The sequence below is a fragment of the Phasianus colchicus genome, chromosome 1 (genome assembly GCF_987193195.1).
Source record: "Phasianus colchicus chromosome 1, bPhaCol1.hap1.1, whole genome shotgun sequence".
Lineage (NCBI taxonomy): Eukaryota > Metazoa > Chordata > Aves > Galliformes > Phasianidae > Phasianus > Phasianus colchicus.
This window is the reverse complement of record NC_143436.1, coordinates 935,573-958,882: the sequence shown is the minus strand read 5'-3', so window position 1 is coordinate 958,882 and position 23,310 is coordinate 935,573. Positions and strand designations below refer to the sequence as shown.

General features: G+C 63.2%; 1 protein-coding gene across 1 annotated transcript in view; it reads left to right on the top strand.

Annotated features, from left to right (window-relative positions):
* The window catches only part of FLNC (filamin C), a 111,475-nt gene that overhangs the window by 20,710 nt on the left and 67,455 nt on the right, over positions 1 to 23,310 (top strand). The window contains exons 8-17 of the mRNA XM_090125896.1: positions 686 to 848; positions 3,432 to 3,632; positions 4,848 to 4,985; positions 7,793 to 7,919; positions 8,656 to 8,792; positions 10,912 to 11,105; positions 13,120 to 13,233; positions 16,257 to 16,400; positions 17,531 to 17,654; positions 22,061 to 22,221. Of these exons, the coding sequence (XP_089982022.1) occupies positions 686 to 848; positions 3,432 to 3,632; positions 4,848 to 4,985; positions 7,793 to 7,919; positions 8,656 to 8,792; positions 10,912 to 11,105; positions 13,120 to 13,233; positions 16,257 to 16,400; positions 17,531 to 17,654; positions 22,061 to 22,221 (1,503 nt within the window). The remainder of the gene's footprint in view (positions 1 to 685; positions 849 to 3,431; positions 3,633 to 4,847; positions 4,986 to 7,792; positions 7,920 to 8,655; positions 8,793 to 10,911; positions 11,106 to 13,119; positions 13,234 to 16,256; positions 16,401 to 17,530; positions 17,655 to 22,060; positions 22,222 to 23,310) is intronic.

Below are 23,310 nucleotides of genomic sequence, written 5' to 3'. Positions count from 1 at the left end.
CAACCTGTGTCCCCATTCTGTCCCCATGCTGTGTCCCCATTCTGTCCCCAAGCTGTCCCCATGCTGTCCCCATGCCATGTCCCCAAGCTGTGTCCCCATGCTGTCCCCAGGCTGTCCCCATGCCATGTTCCCATGCTGTCCCCATGCTGTGTCCCCATGCTGTCCCCATGCCGTGTCCCCATGCCGTGTCCCCATGCCGTGTTGCCATGCTGTCCCCATTCTGTCCCCATGCCATCCCCATGCCGTGTCCCCATGCTGTCCCTGTGCTGTGTTGCCATGCTGTCCCCAAGTTGTCCCCATGCTGTCCCCCCATGCTGTGCCCCATGCCGTGTCCCCATGCCATCCCCATGCCGTGTCCCTGTGCTGTCCCCATGCCATGTCCCCGTGCCGTGTCCCCGTGCCGTGTCCCCATGCCATCCCCATGCTGTCCCCATGCCATCCCCATGCTGTGTCCCCATGCCATCCCCATGCCGTGTCCCCATGCCGTGTCCCCGTGCCGTGTCCCCATGCTGTCCCCAAGCTGTCCCCAAGCTGTGTCCCCATGCTGTCCCCATGCTGTGTTCCCATGCTGTGTTGCCATGCTGTGTCCCCATGCTGTCCCCATTCTGTCCCCATGCTGTCCCTGTGCCGTGTCCCCGTGCCGTCCCCAGGCTTTTCCCAGCCGTGACGGCGGTTGTGCCCGCAGGTGACGGTGCTGTTTGGGGGGCAGAACATCTCCGGGAGCCCCTTTGGGGTGAACGTGGCGATGGCGCACGGCGACGCCAGCAAAGTGTCGGCACGCGGCCCCGGCATCGAGCCCAGCGGCAACGTGGCCAACAAGGCCACCTACTTCGACATCTACACTGCAGGTGGGCGCGGGGCCGGGCCGCTGCGTGGCAATGGGTGGCGCTGGGTGACAATTGGTGACGTCCTCATGCTGGCACTGGGTGGTGGCACTGGGTGGCACCTGGCCACATCCTCATGCTGGCACTGGGTGACACTGGGTGGCACTGGGTGACACTTGGCCATACCCTCATGCTGGCACTGGGTGGCACTGGGTGACACTGGGTGACACTTGGCCACATCCTCATGCTGGCACTGGGTGGCACTGGGTGGCACCTGGCCACATCCTCATGCTGGCACTGGGTGGCACTGGGTGACACTTGGTGATGTCCTCATGCTGGCACTGGGTGGTGGCACTCGGTGGCACTGGGTGACATGGGGTGGCACTTGGCCACGTCCTCTTGCTGGCACTCGGTGGCACTGGGTGGCACTGGGTGGCACTTGGCCACGTCCTCTTGCTGGCACTGGGTGGCACTGGGTGGCACTGGGTGGCACTGGGTGGCACCTGGCCACGTCCTCTTGCTGGCACTGGGTGGCACCTGGGTGGCACTGGGTGGCACCTGGCCACGTCCTCTTGCTGGCACTGGGTGGCACTGGGTGGCACCTGGCCACGTCCTCATGCTGGCACTGGGTGACACTTGGCCATGTCCTCATGCTGGCAATGGGTGGCACCTGGGTGACACTTGGCCATGTCCTCATGCCCCAGCTGGCACTGGGTGGCACTTGGCCACGTCCTCATGCTGGCACTGGGTGGCACTTGGTGACACTTGGCCATATTCTCATGCTGGCACTGGGTGGCACTGGGTGACACTGGGTGACACCTGGCCATGTCCTCATGCTGGCACTGGGTGGTGGCACTGGGTGGCACTGGGTGGCACCTGGCCACATCCTCATGCTGGCACTGGGTGACACTGGGTGGCACTTGGCCATATCCTCATGCTGGCACTGGGTGGCACTGGGTGGCACTGGGTGGCACTTGGCCACATCCTCATGCTGGCACTGGGTGGCACTGGGTGGCACCTGGCCACGTCCTCATGCTGGCACTGGGTGGCACTGGGTGGCACTGGGTGGCACCTGGCCACGTCCTCATGCTGGCACTGGGTGGCACTGGGTGGCACTGGGTGGCACCTGGCCACGTCCTCATGCTGGCACTGGGTGGCACTGGGTGGCACTGGGTGGCACTGGGTGGCACCTGGCCACGTCCTCATGCTGGCACTGGGTGGCACTGGGTGGCACTGGGTGGCACCTAGCGATGTCCTCATGCTGGCACTGGGTGGCACTGGGTGACACTTGGCCACGTCCTCATGCTGGCACTGGGTGGTGGCACTGGGTGGCACTGGGTGGCACCTGGCCATGTCCTCATGCTGGCACTGGGTGGCACTGGGTGACACCTGGCCTCGTCCTCATGCTGGCACTGGGTGGTGCCACTGGGTGGTGCCACTGGGTGACACTGAGATTGTGTCCTCATGATGGCACTGGATGCCACTGGGTGGTGGCACTGAGTGAAACTGGGTGACACTGGGTGGCAGCAGGACATTGTCATCATGCTGGCAGTGGGTGGTGGCACTGGGTGATGGCACTGGGTGACACTTGGTGACACCAGGCAGGCTCGTTGTGCTGGCACCGGGAGGTGGCACTGGGTGGCAGTGGGATCAAGTCCTCGTGGTGCCACGGCCGTGGTGGCACTGGGTGGCACTGGGTGACGTTCCCAAGGTCACATCCCAGCGCGGTGTCACCGTGGCCATGTCCTGGTGGTGTCACCAAATCCAAACCCAATGCTGTGTCACCGTGGCTGTGACCTGGTGCTGCCCCTGTTGGTGACACTGGTTGGTGAAGCTGTTGGTGAGACTGTTGGTGCCTCTGTTGGTGCCTCTGCTGCTGATGTGTTGGTGACACTGTTGGTGACACTGTTGGTGCAGCTGTTGGTGCAGCTGTTGGTGAGGCTGTTGGTGCCTCTGCTGCTGATGTGTTGGTGGCACTGTTGATGGCACTGTTGGTGAGGCTGTTGGTGCCCCTGTTGGTGCAGCTGTTGGTGCCCCTGTTGGTGCCTCTGCTGATGATGTGAGGCTGTTGGTGCCCCTGTTGGTGAGGTTGTTGGTGCCCCTGATGGTGCCCTTGATGCTTCTGCTGGTGAGGCTGTTGGTGCCCCTGATGGTGCAGCTGTTGGTGCAGCTGTTGGTGAGGCTGTTGGTGAAGCTGTTGGTGCAGCTGTTGGTGCAGCTGTTGGTGAGGCTGTTGGTGTCCCTGATGGTGCCTCTGCTGATGATGCTGTTGGTGCAGCTGTTGGTGAGGCTGTTGGTGCCTCTGTTTGTGTGGCTGTTGGTGGCACTGATGGTGCTGCTGTTGGTACCCCTCTTGGTGAGGCTGTTGGTGAGGCTGTTGGTGCAGCTGTTGGTGAGGCTGTTGGTGTCCCTGATGGTGCCTCTGCTGATGATGCTGTTGGTACCCCTCTTGGTGAGGCTGTTGGTGAGGCTGTTGGTGCCTCTGTTGGTGAGGCTGTTGGTGGCGCTGACGGTGCTGCCGTTGGCGCCCCTGCTGATGACAGTGTCGGTGCTGCTGTCGGTGCTGCTGTCGGTGCTGCTGTCGGTGACGCCGTCGTCCCCCTACAGGCGCCGGTTCGGGTGACGTGGGGGTGGTTCTGGAGGACCCCAACGGCCGCCGTGACACGGTGGAGGTGACGCTGGAGTCCCGCGGTGACAGCACCTTCCGCTGCTCCTACCGGCCCACCGTGCCCGGCCTGCACCGCGTCGCCGTCACCTTCGCCGGCGCCCACATCCCCAACAGCCCCTTCGGCGTCAACGTGGCCGAAGGTGACCCCACAGCCCCCCTGCCCGTGTGTCCCCAAGCGTCCCCAAGTGTCCCCACGCATCCTCATATGCCCCCCACATCCCACATTGCCCTCCATTGCCCCCCATATCCCCATAGCCCCCATGCCCTCCATGTCCCCCCCATGTCCCCATTGCCCCCCATATCCCCCATTCCCCCCCATATCCCTCATTGCCTCCCATATCCCCATGCCCCCCATGTCCCCTATTGCCCCCGATGTCCCCCATTGCCCCCCGTGTCACCCATTGCCCCCCCATATCCCTCATTCCCCCCCAAATCCCCCATTGCCTCCCATATCCCCATGTCCCCCATGTCCCCTGTTGCCCCCCATATCCCCCATTGCGCCCCATGCCCCCCATATCCCCCATGCCCCCCATTGCCTCCCATGTCCCCCATACCTCCCATATCCCCATACCCCCCATATCCCAAATACCCCCCATGTCCCCCATACCCCCCGTATCCCCTGTATACCCACACCCCCATACCCCCCCCAGCCCCCCATACCTCCCATACTCCCCTATATCCCCCATATACCTCATATACCCCATACCCGCCATGTCCCCCATATCCCCCATATCCCCCATTGCCCTCCATGCCCCTGTGCCCCACATCCCCCATGACCCCATTGCCCCCCATGTCCCCCATGCCCCCCATTACCCCCCATATCCCCATCCCCCCCATCCCCCCCATACTTCCCATCCCCCCCTATATCCCCCATATACACCATATCCCCCATATCCCCCATAACCCCCATATTCCCATACCCCCATGACCCCCATGTCCCCCATAACCCCCATAACCCCAATACCCCCCATATCCCCCATCCCCCCATATCCCCATACCCCCCATATCCCCCATACCACCATGACCCCCATCGCCCCCATCCGCCCATATCCCCATACCCCCCATATCCCCATATCTCATACCCCCATACCCCCATACCCCCCATACCCCCCGTATGGCCATACCCCCCCATACCCCCCCATACCCCCCCATACCCAACATATCCCCATAGCCCCATAGCTCCCTACCCCCAATACCCCCCATATCCCCCATATCCCCCATATCCCCCCATATCCCCCATATTCCACCATACCCCCCATACCCCCCCATATCCCCCACGCCCCCCATACCCCCCATATCCCCACACCCCCCACCCCCCCATCCCCCCCCGCTGACTCCCCCCCCCCCCATTGCAGCGTGCAACCCGTCCGCGTGCCGCGCGTGGGGCCGCGGGCTGCAGCCCAAAGGGGTGCGCGTGCACGAGACGGCCGACTTCCGCGTGCACACCAACGGGGCCGGCAGCGGGGAGCTGCGCGTCAGCGTGCGGGGACCGCGTGAGTGCGGGGCGCTGCCGGCCGCGAGGGGGCGCTATGGGGCGCTATGGGGTGCTAGAGGGCGCTATGGGGCGCTAGGGGGCTCTATGGGGCGCTATGGGATGCTATGGGGCGCTAGGGGGCGCTATGGGGTGCTAGAGGGCGCTAGGGGGCGCTATGGGGCGCTATGGGGCGCTATGGGGCGCTATGGGGTGCTAGGGAGCGCTATGGGGTGCTATGGGGCGCTATGGGGTACTATGGGGTGCTATAGGGCGCTAGGGGGCGCTAGAGGGCGCTATGGGGTGCTATAGGGCGCTAGGGGGCGCTAGGGGGCGCTATGGGGTACTATGGGGCGCTATGGGGTGCTAGAGGGCGCTAGGGGGCGCTAGGGGGCGCTATGGGGTGCTAGAGGGCGCTAGGGAGCGCTATGGGGTGCTACGGGGCGCTAGGGGGCGCTATGGGGTGCTAGGGGGCGCTATGGGGCGCTATGGGGCGCTAGGGGGCGCTAGAGGAACGCTAGGGGGTGCTATGGGGCGCTAGGGAGCGCTAGGGGGCGCTATGGGGTACTAGGGGGCGCTATGGGGCGCTGTGGGGCGCTATGGGGTGCTAGAGGGCGCTAGGGGACGCTAGGGGGTGCTATGGGGTGCTATGGGGTGCTAGGGGGCGCTATGGGGTACTATGGGGCGCTATGGGGCGCTAGGGGGCGCTATGGGGTGCTATGGGGTGCTAGGGGGCGCTATGGGGCGCTATGGGGCGCTAGGGGGCGCTATGGGGTGCTAGAGGGCGCTAGGGGGCGCTAGGGGGCGCTATGGGGTGCTATGGGGCGCTACGGGGGCGCTAGGGGGTGCTATGGGGTGCTATGGGGCGGGGGGTGGGGGCACTTGGTGGGCTATGGGGAGCTATGGGGTGCTATGGGGCGGGGGGTGGGGGCACTTGGGGGGCTATGGGGTGCCTTTGGGGGGCTAGGAGTGGCTATGGGTCGCTATGGGGCAGGGGAGTGGGGGGCACTTGGGGGGCTGTGGGGGGCTATGAGTGACTATGGGGCGCTATGGGGCGGGGGTGGGGGGCACTTGGGGGTCTAGGGGGTGCCTTTGGGGGGCTGTGGGGGGCTATGAGTGGCTATGGGGCGGGGGTTGGGGGGCACTTGGGGCACTGTGGGGGGCTTTGGGGTGGGGGGTGCACTTGGGGGACTCTGGGATGTCCTTGGGGGGCTATGGGGCAGCTATGGGGTCGCTATGGGGCAGCTGTGGGGCAGCCGTGGGGCAGCTATGGGTCGCTATGGGGCAGATATGGGGCAGCCGTGGGGTTGCTATGGGGCAGCTATGGGGTCGCTATAGGGCAGCTGTGGGGCAGCTGTGGGGCAGCTATGGGGTCTCTATGGGTCTCTATGGGTCGCTATGGGGCAGCTATGGGGCAGCCGTGGGGCAGCTATGGGGTCGCTATGGGGCAGCCATGGGGCAGCCATGGGGCCAGCTATGGGGTCGCTATGGGGCAGCTATGGGGCAGCCGTGGGGTAGCTATGGGGTCTCTATGGAGTCGCTATGGGGCAGCTGTGGGGCAGCTATGGTGTTGCCATGGGTCGCTATGGGGCAGCAGTGGGGCAGCCGTGGGGTCGCTATGGGGCAGCTATGGGGTCTCTATGGGGTTGCTATGGGGCAGCTATGGGGTCGCTATGGGGCAGCTATGGGGTCTCTATAGGGTTGCTATGGGGCAGCTATGGGGCAGCTATGGGGCAGCTATGGGGTCTCTATAGGGTTGCTATGGGGCAGCTATGGGGCAGCTATGGGGCAGCTATGGGGTCGCTATGGTGCAGCTATGGGGCAGCTATGGGGTCTGTATGGGGCAGCTCTGGGGCATCCGTGGGGCAACTATTGGGTCGCTATGGGGCAGCCATGGGGCAGCTGTGGGGCAGCTGTGGGGCTGTTATGGGGTCGCCATGGGTCACTATGGGGCAGCCGTGGGGCAGCTATGGGGCTGCTATGGAGCAGCCGTGGGGCAGCTATGGGGTCGCTATGGGGCAGCTGTGGGGCAGCTATGGGGCTGCTATGGGGCAGCTATGGGGCAGCTATAGGGTCGCTATGGGGCAGCCATGGGGCAGCTATGGGGCAGTTATGGGGTCGCTATGGGGCAGCCGTGGGGCAGCTGTGGGGCAGCTGTGGGGCAGCTATGGTGTTGCCATGGGTTGCTATGGGGCAGCTATGGGGTCGCTATAGGCAGCTATGGGGTTGCTATGGGGCAGCTATGGGGCAGCTGTGGGGCAGCCCCATAGGGCAGCTATGGGGTCGCTATGGGGCTGTTATGGGGTCGCCATGGGTCGCTATGGGGCAGCTGTGGGGCAGCTATGGGGTCGCTATGGGGCAGCTATGGAGCAGTTATGGGGCAGCTATGGGGCAGCTATGGGGTCGCTATGGGGCAGCTGTGGGGCAGCTGTGGGGCAGCTATGGGGTCGCTATGGGGCAGCTATGGGGCAGCCATGGGGCAGCCATGGGGCAGCTATGGGGCAGCTATGGGGCAGCTATGGGGTCGCTATGGGGCAGCTATGGGGCAGTTATGGGGTAGCTATGGGGCAGCTATGGGGCAGCTATGGGGCAGTTATGGGGCAGCTATGGGGCAGCCGTGGGGCAGCTATGGGGCAGTTATGGTGTCGCTATGGGGCAGCCGTGGGGCAGCTATGGGGCAGTTATGGGGTCGCTATGGGGCAGCTATGGGGCAGCCGTGGGGCAGCTATGGGGCAGTTATGGGGTCGCTATGGGGCAGCCATGGGGCAGCCATGGGGCAGCTATGGGGCAGTTATGGGGTGCGGTGATGCTGAGCGCTGCGGCACGCAGAGGGCGCGGAGCTGCCGGTGTCGGTGCGGCCGGTCGGGGACGGCGTGTACGAGTGCGAGTACCGCCCCACGGCGCCGGGGCCGCACAGCGTCGGCATCACGTGGGGGGGGTACGGCATCCCCAGGAGGTACGGCGGCCTCGCGGCGGGGGGTGGGGCTCTGGGGGGGGGGGGCATCTGTGGGGGGCGTCTGGGGGAGCGGGGGGTAGGAGGTGGCGGTGGGGGATGGGGGTGGGGGGTGTTTGGGGGGGCTTTGGGTTGGGGCTTTGGTGTGGGAGGTGGGGGCTTTGGGGGGAGTTTGGGGGGGCCGTAGGGGGTGGGGGGGCATTTGTGGGGGGCGTTTGGGGGAGTGGGGGGTAGGAGGTGCCATGGTGTCCCTTTGAGTCCCATGGGTGCCATGGTGTCCCTTTGAATCCCATGGGTGCCATGGTGTCCCTTTGAATCCCATGGGTGCCATGGTGTCCCTTTGAGTCCCATGGGTGCCATGGGGCCCCATTGAGTCCCACGGGTGTCACAGCATCCCATTGGGTGCCATGGTGCCCCAGTGAGTCCCATGGGTGCCATAGTGTCCCTTTGAGTCCCACGGGTGCCTTGGTGTCCCTTTCAGTCCCATGGGTGCCATGGTGTCTCTTTGAATCCCATGGGTGCCATGCTGCCCTTTGAGTCCCCTGGGTGCCACAGCATGCCACGGGTGCCATGGTGCCCCAGTGAGTCCCACGGGTGCCATGGTGCCCCATTGAGTCCCACGGGTGCCATGGTGCCCCAGTGAGTCCCACGGGTGCCATGGTGCCCCAGTGAGTCCCACGGGTGCCATGGGGCCCCAGTGAGTCCCACGGGTGCCCCGGTGCCCCGCTGTGCCCCACAGCCCGCTGCAGGTGGAGGTGGGTCCGGCGGCGGGCGCCCAGAAGGTGCGGGCCTGGGGGCCCGGGCTGCACGGCGGCGTGGTGGGGAGATCCGCCGACTTCGTGGTGGAGGCCATCGGCACCGACGTGGGAACGCTGGGTGAGTGGGTGGGGGGCGCCGGGGGGGCGGGGTGGGGGTGGGGGTGGGGGGTGGCACCGCGCTGGGGACGAGCGGCGTTGATGGGTGGCAGCGCTGGGGGGATTGGGGGGAAGGAGGGGTGGTGCTGGGGGGGGACTTTGGGGACAGATGGGACATTGAGGTGGGGACATTGGGGGCATGATGGGTGGCACTGAGATGGGGACATCAGGAAAGGATGGGTGGCACTGAGATGGGGACAGTGGCACAGATGGGGTGGCACTGCAGTGGGGATGTGGGGGAAGGAGGGTGGCGCTGAGGGGGGGACTTTGGGACAGATGTGGTGGCACTGAGATGGGGACGGTGGCACTGATGTGGTGGCACTGCAGTGGGGACATTGGGGACACGATGGGTGGCACTGAGATGGGGACAGCGGGAAAGGATGGGTGGCACTGAGGACAGTGGCACAGATGTGGTGGCACTGAGGTGGGGATATGGGGGAAGAAGGGGTGGTGCTGAGGGGGGACTTTGGGGACAGATGGGACACTGCAGTGGGGACACTGGGGACACGATGGGTGGCACTGAGATGGGGACAGTGGCACAGATGGGGTGGCACTGCAGTGGGGATGTGGGGGAAGGAGGGTGGCGCTGAGGGGGGGACTTTGGGGACAGACATGGTGGCAATGAGGTGGGGACAGTGGCACTGATGTGACACTGCAGTGGGGATATGGGGACACCATGGGTGGCACTGTGGAGGGGACAGTGGCACAGACGTGGTGGCACTGTGGTGGGGACATTGGGGACATGGTGGGTGGCACAGCCCAAGGGTCACCACCATGGGGACATGGCTGTGGGGTCGGTGTCACCACAGCTGGGATGTGGCCGTGGGCTGAGTGCCACCACCATGGGGACACAGCCACATGTTGGGTGCCACCATGGGGACACAGCCATGTGTTGGGTGCCACCACCATGGGGACACAACCACACACTGAGTGCCACCACCATGGGGACACAGCCACGTGTTGGGTGCCACCACCATGGGGTCATAGCCACACATGGGGTGCCACCATTTTGGGGACACAGCCACACACTGAGTGCCACCACCATGGGGACACAGCCATATGTTGGGTGCCACCACCACGGTGATGCAGCCACGCGCTGGGTGCCACCACCACGGTGACACAACCACACACTGAGTGCCACCAGCACGGGGACACAGCCATGTGTTGGGTGCCACCACCATGGGGACACGACCATGGGCTGAGTGCCACCACCATGGGGTCACAACCACACAGTGCCACCACCACAGTGACACAGCCACGTGCTGGGTGCCACCACCACAGTGACGCAGCCACGCGCTGGGTGCCAGCACCACGGTGATGCAGCCACGCGCTGGGTGCCACCACCACGGTGACGCAGCCACGTGCTGAGTGCCACCACCATAGTGACACAGCCATGTGTTGGGTGCCACCACCATGGGGACACAACCACACATGGAGTGCCACCACCATGGGGACATGGCCACACACTGAGTGTCACCACCATGAGGGGACAACCACACATGGAGGGCCACCACCACGGTGACGCAGCCACATGTTGGGTGCCACCACCACAGTGACACAGCCATGTGTTGGGTGCCACCACCATGGTGACGCAGCCACATGTTGGGTGCCACCAGCACGATGACACAGCCACGCGCTGGGTGCCACCAGCACGGTGACGCAGCCATGTGTTGGGTGCCAGCACCATGGGGGGACAACCACACATGGAGGGCCACCAGCACGGTGACGCAGCCACGCGCTGGGTGCCACCACCACGGTGACACAACCACACACTGAGTGCCACCAGCACGGTGACACAACCACACACTGAGTGCCACCAGCACGGTGACACAACCACACACTGAGGGCCACCAGCACGGTGACGCAGCCACGCGCTGGGTGCCAGCACGGTGACGCAGCCATGTGTTGGGTGCCACCACCATGGGGACACAACCACACATGGAGGGCCACCAGCATGGTGACGCAGCCACGCGCTGGGTGCCAGCACCACGGTGACACAACCACGCACTGGGTGCCACCAGCACGGTGACGCAGCCACGCGCTGGGTGCCAGCACCGAGCGCCCTGTGCCCACTTGCACAGGGTTCTCCATCGAGGGCCCGTCGCAGGCCAAGATCGAGTGCGACGACCGCGGCGACGGCTCGTGCGACGTGCGCTACTGGCCCACGGAGGCGGGGGAGTACGCGGTGCACGTGGTGTGCGACGACCAGGACATCCGCTGCAGCCCCTTCATCGCGCGCATCCGCCCGCCTGCGCCCGACTGCAGCCCCGACAAGGTGGGGCGGCGCCGCCGCAGCCCGTGTCGTCACGTGTCGTCACGTGTCGTCACGTGTCGTCACGTGTCATCATCACGTGTCAGCCTGTGTCATCACGTGTCATCATCACGTGTCATCTCGTGTCATCATCACGTGTCATCACGTGTCGTCACGTGTCAGCCTGTGTCATCACGTGTCATCATCACGTGTCATCACGTGTCGTCACGTGTCATCATCACGTGTCGTCACCACGTGTCATCACGTGTCGTCACGTGTCAGCCTGTGTCATCACGTGTCATCATCACGTGTCATCACGTGTCGTCACGTGTCATCATCACGTGTCGTCACGTGTCATCACGTGTCGTCATCACGTGTCATCACGTGTCGTCATCACGTGTCATCATCACGTGTCAGCCTGTGTCATCACGTGTCATCATCACGTGTCATCATCACGTGTCATCACGTGTCATCATCACGTGTCATCATCACGTGTCAGCCCGTGTCATCATCACGTGTCATCTCGTGTCAGCCCGTGTCAGCCCATGTCATCTCGTGTCAGCCCGTGTCAGCCTTTGTTCTCCCATGTTTGTCAGCCCGTGTTCACCCGTGTCAGCCTGTGTTATCCCGTGTCAGCCTGTGTTATCCCATGTCAGCCTGTGTTCTCCCATGTCAGCCCGTGTCAGCACACGGCAGCCCATGTCATCCCATGTCAGTCTGTGTCAGCCAATGTCACCCCATCCCCACCCCCACCCCCACCCTCACCCCCACCCCCATCCCCATCCCCACCCCATCCCATCCCATCCCCTTCCCTTCCCCACCCCCATCCCACCCCACCCCATCCCATGTTGACCATGACCACAACAAAACCATGGCCACCACCCCACCCCCATCCCACCCCCACCCCCACCCCACCCCATCCCATCCCCAACCCCACCCCACCCCACCCCCCCCATGTCCCCCCCATATCCCCCATGTCCCCTGTGACCCCCCCCATGTCTTCCCCATGTCCCTCCCATGTCTCCCTGTGACCCCCCATGACCCCCAATGCCCCCCCACATCTCCCCCACCTCCCCCCCACCCACCCCCCTCAGAGGACCCCCCCGCCCCCCACTGACCCCCACTCCGTGTCCCCCCCCCAGATGAAGGTGTGGGGTCTGGGCCTGGAGCCCACCTTGTCCCCCCCATGTCCCCCCCATGTCCCCCTGTCCCCTTCTCTCCCCCCATGTCCCCCCCAATCCTCCCCCATGCCCCACTGTGACCCCCTATGCCCCCCCTCACATCTCCCCCCCCTACCCCCCCACCCCCTCCATCCTCACCCCCCTCATAGGACCCCCCCTCCCCCCGCTGACCCCCACCCTGCATCCCCCCCCAGGTGAAGGTTTGGGGTCTCAGCCTGGAGCCCACCTTGTCCCCCCCCCATGTCCCCGTGTCCCCTTCTGTCCCCCCATGTCCCCCCCATGTCCCTCTGTGACCCCCCATGTCCCACTGTGACCCCCTATGCCCCCCCCCACCCCTCAGAGGACCCCCCTTCCCCCCGCTGACCCCCACCCCGCGTCCCCCCCCCCCAGGTGAAGGTGTGGGGTCTGGGCCTGGAGCCCACCTTGTCCCCCCCATGTCCCCCCCATGTCGCACTGTGACCCCCCATGTCCCCCCCAACCCCCCCCATGTCCCTCTGTGACCCCCCATGTCCCACTGTGACCCCCTATGCCTCCCCCCCACCCCTCAGAGGACCCCCCCTCCCCCCGCTGACCCCCACCCCGTGTCCCCCCCCCAGGTGAAGGTGTGGGGTCCGGGCCTGGAGCCCACTTTGTCCCCCCCATGTCCCCCCATATCCCCCTGTCCCCTTCTGTCCCCCCATGTCCCCCATGTCCCTCTGTGTCCCCCCATGTCCCACTGTGACCCCCCATGTCCCCCCCATATCCCCCATGTCCCTCTGTGTCCCCCCCATGTCCCACTGTGACCCCCTATGCCCCCCCCCACCCCTCAGAGGACCCCCCCTCCCCCCGCTGACCCCCACCCCTTGTCCCCCCCCCAGGTGAAGGTTTGGGGTCCGGGCCTGGAGCCCACCGGTGTCATCGTCAACCGCCCCACTGAGTTCTGCGTGGACGCCCGCGCTGCCGGCCAGGGGGGGCTGCACATCTATGCACAGGTGGGGGGCTGGGGGGGCGGGGGGATCTATGGGGTGGGGGGATCTATGGGGTGGGGGGATCTATGGGGTGGGGGGGGTCTGGAGGGGTCTATGGGGTGTGGGGGGGGGGCTGGGGGGCTGGGGGACGGGTGGAGGGATCTATGGGGTGTGGGGGGGGGTCTGGAGGGGGTTTATGGGGTGGGCGGGGGGTCCGGAGGGATCTATGGGGTGTAAGGGGGGGGCTGGGGGGCTGGGGGGGTGGAGGGATCTATGGGGTGGGAGGGGGGCTCTGGAGGGGTCTATGGGGTGTAGGGGGGGATCTGGAGGGGTCTATGGGGTGTAAGGGGGGACGGGGGGCTGGGGGGGGGGGCTGGAGGGGTCTATGGGGTTTAGGGGGGTCTGGAGGGGTTTATGGGGTGTAGGGGGGGTCTAGAAGGATCTATGGGGTGTAGGGGGGGACCTGGAGGGATCTATGGGGTGTAAGGGGGAGGGGTGGGGGGCTGGGGGGGGCGGAGGGATCTATGGGGTGTGGGGGGGTCCAGAAGGGTCTATGGGGTGTATGGGGGGGGTCTGGAGGGGTTTATGGGGTATGGGGGGGTCCAGAAGGGTCTATGGGGAATGGGGGGGTTGGGAGATCAGTGGGGTGGGGGGCATGGGGGGGTGAAGGGGGTCTGGAGGGATCTATGGGGTGGAGGGGGGGGGCTGGAGGGGTTTATGGGGTTTAGGGGGGGTCCAGAAGGGTCTATGGGGTGTGGGGGGGTCCAGAGGGGTCTATGGGGTATAGGGCAGATCTGGAGGGATCTATGGGGTGTAGGGGGGGTCTGGAGGGGTTTATGGGGTATGAGGGGGGGCCAGAAGGATCTATGGGGTGTAGGGGAGGAGGCTGGAGGGGTTTATGGGGTGTAGGGGGTTCTGGAGGGATCTATGGGGTGTTGGGGGGCTCCAGAGGGGTTTATGGGGTGAAGGAGGGATGCAGAAGGGTCTATGGGGCGTGGGGGGGGGTCTGGAGGGATCTATGGGGTGTAAGGGGAGGGGTGGGGGGCTGGGGGAGGGGCGGAGGGATCTATGGGGTGTAGGGGGTTCTGGAGGGATCTATGGGGTGTTGGGGGGCTCCGGAGGGGTTTATGGGGTGTAGGGGGGTCCAGAAGGGTCTATGGGGAATGGGGGGGTCTGGAGGGGTTTATGGGGTGTAAGGGGGGTCTGGAAGGATCTATGGGGTATGGGGGGATCTGGAGGGGTTTATGGGGTGTGGGGGGCTGGGGGATCAGTGGGGTGGGTCTGGGGGCTGTTATGGAGCTGTTATGGGGTGTTATGGGGTTTTTATGGGGCTGCTATGGGGCCGTTGTGGGGTCATTGTGGGGCCGTTATGGGACAGCTGTGGGGCTGTTATGGGGCTGTTATGGGATGGTTGTGGGGCCGTTATGGGGCCATTATGGGATGATTGTGGGGCTCTTATGGGACAGTTGTGGGGCTGTTATGGGGCCGTTGTGTGGCCGTTATGGGGCTGATATGGGGCCATTATGGGATAGCTGTGGGGCCGTTATGGGACGGTTATGGGGCCGTTTTGGGATAGCTGTGGGGCTGTTATGGGACGGTTGTGGGGTTGTTATGGGGCTGTTATGGGGCCGTTATGGGGTTGTTATGGAACGGCTGTGGGGCCATTATGGGGCCGTTATGGGGTGGTTGTGGGGCTGTTATGGGGCCGTTATGGGGTTGTTATGGGATAGTTATGGGGCTGTTATGGGACGGTTGTGGGGCTGTTATGGGGCCGTTATGGGGCCGTTATGGGGCGGTTGTGGGGCTGTTATGGGGCCGTTATGGAGTGATTATGGGGCTTTTCTGGGATGGTTGTGGGGCTGTTATGGGGCCGATATGAGGCCGTTATGGGATGGCTGTGGGGCTGTTATGGGGCCGATATGGGACGGTTATGGGGCCAATATGGGATAGCTGTGGGGCTGCTATGGGGCCGCTATGGGGCCGTTGTGGACGCTGTGGGGCTGTTATGGGGCGGTTGTGGGGCTGATATGGGGCTGTTATGGGGCCGTTATGGGACGGCTGTGGGGCCATTATGGGGCTGTTATGGGGCCGTTATGGGGCTGTTATGGGGCCGTTATGGGACAGCTGTGGGGCCATTATGGGGCCATTATGGGGTGGTTGTGGGGCTGTTATGGGGTTGTTATGGGGCCGTTGTGGGGCCGTTATAGGTCGGTTATGGGGCCATTATGGGGTGGTTGTGGGGCTGTTATGGGGCCATTATGGGGCCATTATGGGGTGGTTGTGGGGCCGTTATGGGTCGGTTATGGGGCCATTATGGGGTGGTTGTGGGGCCGTTATGGGTCGGTTATGGGGCCGTTATGGGACCACCATGGGGCCACTATGGGGCCGTTGTGGACGCTGTGGGGCTGTTATGGGGCTGTTATGGGGCCATTATGGGGTGGTTGTGGGGCCGTTATGGGTTGGTTATGGGTCGGTTATGGGGCCGCCATGGGGCCGCCATGGGGCCATTATGGGATGGCTGAGGGGCTGTTATGGGGCCATTATGGGGCCATTGTGGGGTGGTTGTGGGGCTGTTATGGGGTTGTTATGGGGCCGTTGTGGGGCCGTTATGGGTCGGTTATGGGGCCATTATGGGGCCACCATGGGGCCGCTATGGGGCCGTTGTGGATGCTGTGGGGCTGTTATGGGGCGGTTGTGGGGCTGTTATGGGGCCGATATGGGGCCATTATGGGGTGGTTGTGGGGCCGTTATGGGTCGGTTATGGGGCCGCTATGGGGCCGCCATGGGGCCGCTATGGGGCCGTTGTGGATGCTGTGGGGCTGTTATAGGGCGGTTGTGCGGCTGTTATGGGGCTGTTATGGGGCCGATATGGGGTGGTTGTGGGGCTGTTATGGGGCTGTTATGGGGCCATTATGGGGCCGATATGGGGTGGTTGTGGGGCTGTTATGGGGCCATTATGGGGCCGATATGGGTCGGTTGTGGGGCCGCCATGGGGCCGCCATGGGGCTGCCATGGGGCCGCTGTGGACGCTGTGGGGCGGCGCGCAGGACGCCGAGGGCTGCCCGGTGGACGTGGCGGTGAAGGACAACGGCGACGGGACGTTCAGCTGCCGCTACGTCCCCTGCAAGGCCATCAAACACACCTTCAGCGTCACCTGGGGCGGCGTCTGCGTCCCCCGCTGCCCCTGCAGGGTCTGTGCTGGGCGGGGGGGGGGGGGGGAGGATGGGGTGGGGGTTGGGGGGTGGCTGTGGGGTGGGGGGTGTGGGGTGGGGGAGGATGGGGTGGGGGGTTGGGGGTGGCTGTGGGGTGGGGGAGGATGGGGGAGGAGGTTTGGGGGGTGTCTGTGGGGTGGGGGGTGAGGGGTGGGGGAGGTTGGGGGTTGGGGGGTGGCTGTGGGGTGGGGGAGGATGGGGGGTGGGGGGTGGGGGTTGGGGGGTGGCTGTGGGGTGGGGGGTGTGGGGTGGAGGAGGATGGGGGGTGGGGTTGTGGGGTGGGGGTTGGGGGTGGCTGTGGGGTGGGGGGTGTGGCGGGGCTATGGGGTGGGGGTTGGAGGGTGGCTATGGGGTGGGGGGTGGCTGTGGGGTGGGGGGAGCAGATGTGGGGTGTGGGGTGTGGGGTGGGGGTTGGGGGTGGCTATGGAGTGGGGGGTGTGAGGTGGCTGTGGGGTGGGGGGATGTTGGGTGGCTATGGGGTGGGGGGTGTGGGGTGGGGGGTTTGTGGGGTGGCTATGGGGTGGGGGGGGCAGATGTGGGGTGGGGCAATGTTGGGTGGGGGAGTTGTGGGGGGGCTATGGGGTGGGGGAGGATCTATGGGGCACAGGGATCTATGGAGCTCACAGATCTATGGGGCACGGGGATCGGTGGGGCTCATGGATCTGTGGGGCACGGGATCTATGGGGCATGGGGGTCTGTGGGGCTCACAGATCTGTGGGGCACAGGGATCTATGGGGCTCACGGATCTATGGGGCACGGGGATCTGTGGGGCTCATGGATCTATGGGGCACGGGGATCGGTGGGGCTCATGGATCTGTGGGACACGGGATCTATGGGGCATGGGGGTCTTTGGGGCTCACAGATCTGTGCGGCACGGGAACCTATGGGGCACGGGGATCTGTGGGGCACGGGATCTGTGGGGCACGGGATCTATGGGGCACGGGGATCTCTGGGGCACGGGATCTATGGGGCACGGGGATCTGTGGGGCACGGGGATCTGTGGGGCACGGGGATGTGTGGGGCTCACAGACGTGTGGGTCCCGTGGATGCGTGGGGCGCGGGGATGCGTGGGGCAGGGCGACGCGCGGCGCTGACGGCGCCCCCCGCAGGTGAGCGTGGGGGAGGGCAGCCACCCCGGCCGGGTCCGCGTCTACGGGCCGGGCGTGGAGCGCGCCGGGCTGAGCGCCGGGGAGCCGACCTACTTCACCGTCGACTGCAGCGACGCCGGCCAAGGTGACACCGCGCGGGACGCGGCGGCGACACACAGGGGGACACAGGGACGCAGAGGGACACGTAGGGGCACGTAGCGACACGTAGGGACACATAGGGACACATAGGGACACGTAGGGACACGTAGGGACACGTAGGGACGCATAGGGGCACGTAGGGATCCATAGGGACACATAGGGACACGTAGGGGCACGTAGGGGCACGTAGGGACACATAGGGACACATAGGGACACATAGGGGCACATAGGGACACATAGGGACACAGAGGGGCACGTAGGGACACATAGGGGCACATAGGGACACATAGAGACACGTAGGGACACATAGGGGCACGTAGGGGCACGTAGGGGCACATAGAGACACGTAGGGGCACATAGGGACACATAGGGGCACGTAGGGGCACGTAGGGACACATAGGGGCACGTAGGGACACACAGGGGCACATAGGGACGCATAGGGGCACGTAGGGACACATAGGGGCACATAGGGGCACGTAGAGACACATAGGGACACATAGGGACACACAGCGCCCCATAGAGACACACAGCGCCCCAAAGAGACATATAGAGACACATAGGGACACATAGGGACACATAGGGACACATGGCGCCCCATAGCGACACATAGAGACCCATAGCGACACATAGTGACACACGGCGCCCCATAGAGACATATAGGGGCACATAGAGACATATAGAGACACACAGAGACACATAGGGGCACATAGGGACACATAGAGACACATAGGGACACATAGGGACGCATAGGGACGCATAGGGACACATAGAGACGCATAGGGGCACACAGGGACACACGGCGCCCCATAGAGACATATAGAGACATATAGAGACACATAGAGACACATAGGGACGCACAGCGCCCCATAGTGACACACAGCGCCCCATAGCGACACATAGGGACACATAGAGACACATAGGGACACATAGGGGGACATAGGGACACAAAGGGGCACATAGGGGCACATAGGGACACATAGGGGCACATAGGGACACACGGCGCCCCATAGAGACACATAGAGACCCATAGCGCCCCATGGAAACACACGGCGCCCCATAGAGACATATAGAGACACATAAGGACACATGGCGCCCCATAGCGACACACGGCACCCCATAGAGACACATAGGGACACATAGGGACACATAGGGACACACGGCGCCCCATAGAGACACATAGCGACACATAGTGCCCCATAGAGACACATAGGGGCACAGCGCCCCATAGCGACCCACAACCCCCACAGAGACACACAGCGAACCATAGAGACACACGGCGCCCCATAGCGCCCCATAGCAACAGATAGCTCCCCATAGAGCCCCATAGCGATACATAGCGCCCCATAGCAACGCACACTGCCCCCCATAGCGCCCCATAGCACCCCATAACTCCCCATAGCACCCCATAGCTCCCCATAGCACTCCATGGTAACACACACTGCCCCACTGCGCCCCATAGCTCTCCACAGCACCCCATAATGCCCCATAGCAACGCACACTGTGCCCCATAGCACCCCATAGCGCCCCATAACTCCCCATAGCATTTCATAGAGCCCCATAGCGACACATAGCGCCCCATAGCAACACACACTGTGCCCCATAGCACCCCATAACTCCCCATAGCACCCCATAGATCCCCATAGCGACACATAGCGCCCCATAGCAACGCACACTGCCCCCCATAGCGCCCCATAGCACCCCGTAGTGCCCCATAGCAACGCACACTGTCCCCCATAGCACCCCATAGCAACGCACACTGTGCCCCATAGCACCCCATAGCGCCCCATAACTCCCCATAGCATTTCATAGATCCCCATAGCGACACATAGCGCCCCATAGCAACACACACTGTGCCCCATAGCACCGCATAGCAACACACACAGTGCCCATAGCGCCCCATAGCGCCCCATAGAGCCCCATAGCACCCCATAGCAGCGCACACTGCCCCACTTCATCCCACAGCGATGCCCACAGCCCCAAACCCCACAGCTCAGAGTCGGACCCCCGACCCCCACCCCCCTTTGACCCCCCCATGTCCCCACTGCCCCCCATCCCCCCAGTGACGCCCCCACCCCCCGTGTCCCCATTCTCGCCCCCTGTCCCCATAACCCCCCACTGACCCATGTCCCCCCTCCCCACACCCCATAACCCCCCCTGACGCCCCCCCAGGTGACCCCACTGCCCCCCATCTCCCCATGCCCCCCATGGCCCCAACCCCCCGAACGTCCCCCCACCCCCCATCTCCCCATGCCCCCCATCTCCCCATACCCCCCATATCCCCCCATACCCGCCGTGCCCCCATAACCCCCATAAATGCCATGTCAGCATCAGCATTAAGTGCTCCCCATATCCCCCATAACCCCCCCACGACCCTCATATCACCCCATAACCCCACACCCCCCCATCCCCCCCCAGGCACAGTCAGCGTGGGCATTAAGTGCTCCCCATACCCCCCCATAACCCCATACACCCCATATCCCCCCATAGGCCTCCACGTCCCTATAAGGCCCCATAACCCCATATCCCCCATATCCACCCCAGGCAATGTCAGCATCGGCATTAAGTGCAGCCCATAACCTCGTATCGCCCCCTATAACCCCATAACCCCCATATAACCGCATACAACCCCATACAACCCCATACAACCCCATACAACCTCATACAATCCCATACAACCCCATACAACCCCATACAACCCCATACAACCTCATACAATCCCATACAACCCCATATAACCCCATACAACCCCATACAACCCCATACAATCCCATACCACCCCATACAACCCCATACAACCCCATACAATCCTATACAACCCCATATTACCCCATACAACCCCATACCACCCCATACAATCCCATACATCCCCCTACAATCCCCTATAACCCCATACAACCCCATACATCCCCCTACAATCCCCTGTAACCCCATACAACCCCTATAACCCCATACAACCCCATACAACCCCATACCACCCCATACAATCCTATACATCCCCATACCACCCCGTACAACCCCATACCACCCCATACAACCCCATACATCCCCATACAACCCCATATGACCCCAAACCCCCCAATACATCCCCATACAACCCCATACATCCCCATACAACCCCATACATCCCCATACAATCCCCTATAACCCCATACACCCCCATAGAATCCCCTATAACCCCATACAGCCCCATAGAGTCCCCTATAACCCCATGGAATCCCCTATAACCCCATACACCCCCATAGAATCCCCTGTAACCCCATACAACCCCGTACAACCCCATACATCCCCATAGAATTCCCTATAACCCCATAGAATCCCCTATAACCCCATACAGCCCCATAGAATCCCCTATAACACCATAGAATCCCCTATAACCCCATACACCCCCATAGAATCCCCTATAACCCCACAGAGTCCCCTATAACCCCATACAGCCCCATAGAATCCCCTATACCCCCATAGAATCCCCTATAACCCCATACAGCCCCATAGAATCCCCTATACCCCCATAGCATCCCCTATAACCCCATAGAATCCCCTATACCCCCATAGAATCCCCTATAACCCCATACAGCCCCATAGAATCCCCTATACCCCCATAGAGTCCCCTATAACCCCATACAGCCCCACAGAGTCCCCTATACCCCCATAGCATCCCCTATACCCCCATAGCATCCCCTATAACCCCATAGAATCTCCTATACCCCGATAGAATCCCCTATAACCCCATACAGCCCCATAGAGTCCCCTACACCTCCATAGAACATCCTATAACCCCATACAGCCCCATAGCATCCCCTATACCCCCATAGAATCCCCTATACCCCCATAGAGTCCCCTATACCCCCATAGAGTCCCCTATAACCCCATAGCATCCCCCATACCCCCGTAGAATCCCCCATACCCCCATAGGGTCCCCCATACCCCCATAGGGTCCCCCATACCCCCATAGCATCCCCCATACCCCCATAGGGTCCCCCATACCCCCATAGCATCCCCCATACCCCCATAGGGTCCCCCATACCCCCATAGGGTCCCCCATACCCCCATACCCCCATAGGGTCCCCCATACCCCCATAGCATCCCCCATACCCCTGTAGAATCCCCCATACCCCCATAGGGTCCCCCATACCCCCATACCCCCATAGGGTCCCCCATACCCCCATAGAGTCCCCTATACCCCCATAGCATCCCCCATACCCCCATAGCATCCCCCATACCCCTGTAGAATCCCCCATACCCCCATACCCCCATACCCCCATACCCCTATACCCCCATAGCATCCCCCATGCCCCCATAGGGTCCCCCATACCCCCATACCCCCATACCCCCATAGGGCCCCCCATACCCCCATACCCCCATCGAAGCCCTGTGCGGCGCTGTGCCCCGCAGGCGATGTGAGCATCGGCATTAAGTGCAGCCCGGCGCAGCCCGGCGCGCCGGAGGCGGACCTGGATTTCACCATCATTAAGAACGACAACGACACGTTCACCGTGAAGTACACCCCGCCCTGCGCCGGCCTGCTCACCATCATGGTGCTCTTCGGCACGCAGGTACCGCTCACCAGTGGCGCCACAGCTCACCAGCACTGTGCCACAGCTCACCATTGGTGCCACAGCTCACCGTCATTGTGCCACAGCTCACCATTGGCACCACAGCTCACAGTCATTGTGCCACAGCTCACCATCAGTGTGCCACAGCTCACCATTGGTGCCACAGCTCACCAGCACTGTGCCACAGCTCACCATCATTGTGCCACAGCTCACCATCATTGCACCACAGCTCACCAGCACTGTGCCACAGCTCACCATCATTGTGCCACAGCTCACCATTGGCACCACAGCTCACCATCATTGTGCCACAGCTCACCATTGGCACCACAGCTCACCATCATTGTGCCACAGCTCACCATCACTGCGCCACAGCTCACCATCATTGTGCCACAGCTCACCATCATTGTGCCACAGCTCACCATTGGCACCACAGCTCACCATCATTGTGCCACAGCTCACCACCATTGTGCCACAGCTCACCACTGGCACCACAACTCACCATCATTGTGCCACAGCTCACCACCATTGTGCCACAGCTCACCAGTGGTGCCACAACTCACCATCATTGTGCCACAGCTCACCATCATTGTGCCACAGCTCACCATTGGCACCACAGCTCACCAGTGGCACCACAGCTCACCATCATTGTGCCACAGCTCACCATCATTGTGCCACAGATCACCAGCACTGTGCCACAGCTCACCAGTGGCGCCACAGCTCACCGTCATTGTGCCACAGCTCACCATCAGTGTGCCACAGATCACCATCATTGTGCCACAGATCACCAGCACTGTGCCACAGCTCACCATCATTGTGCCACAGCTCACCATCATTGTGCCACAGCTCACCACTGGCACCACAACTCACCATCATTGTGCCACAGTTCACCATCATTGCACCACAGCTCACCATCATTATGCAACAGCTCACCATTGGTGCCACAGCTCACCATCACTGCGCCACAGCTCACCATCATTGTGCCACACCTCACCATTGGCACCACAACTCACCATCACTGTGCCACAGCTCACCATTGGTTCCACAGCTCACCATCATTGTGCCACAGCTCACCATTGGCCCCACAGCGCA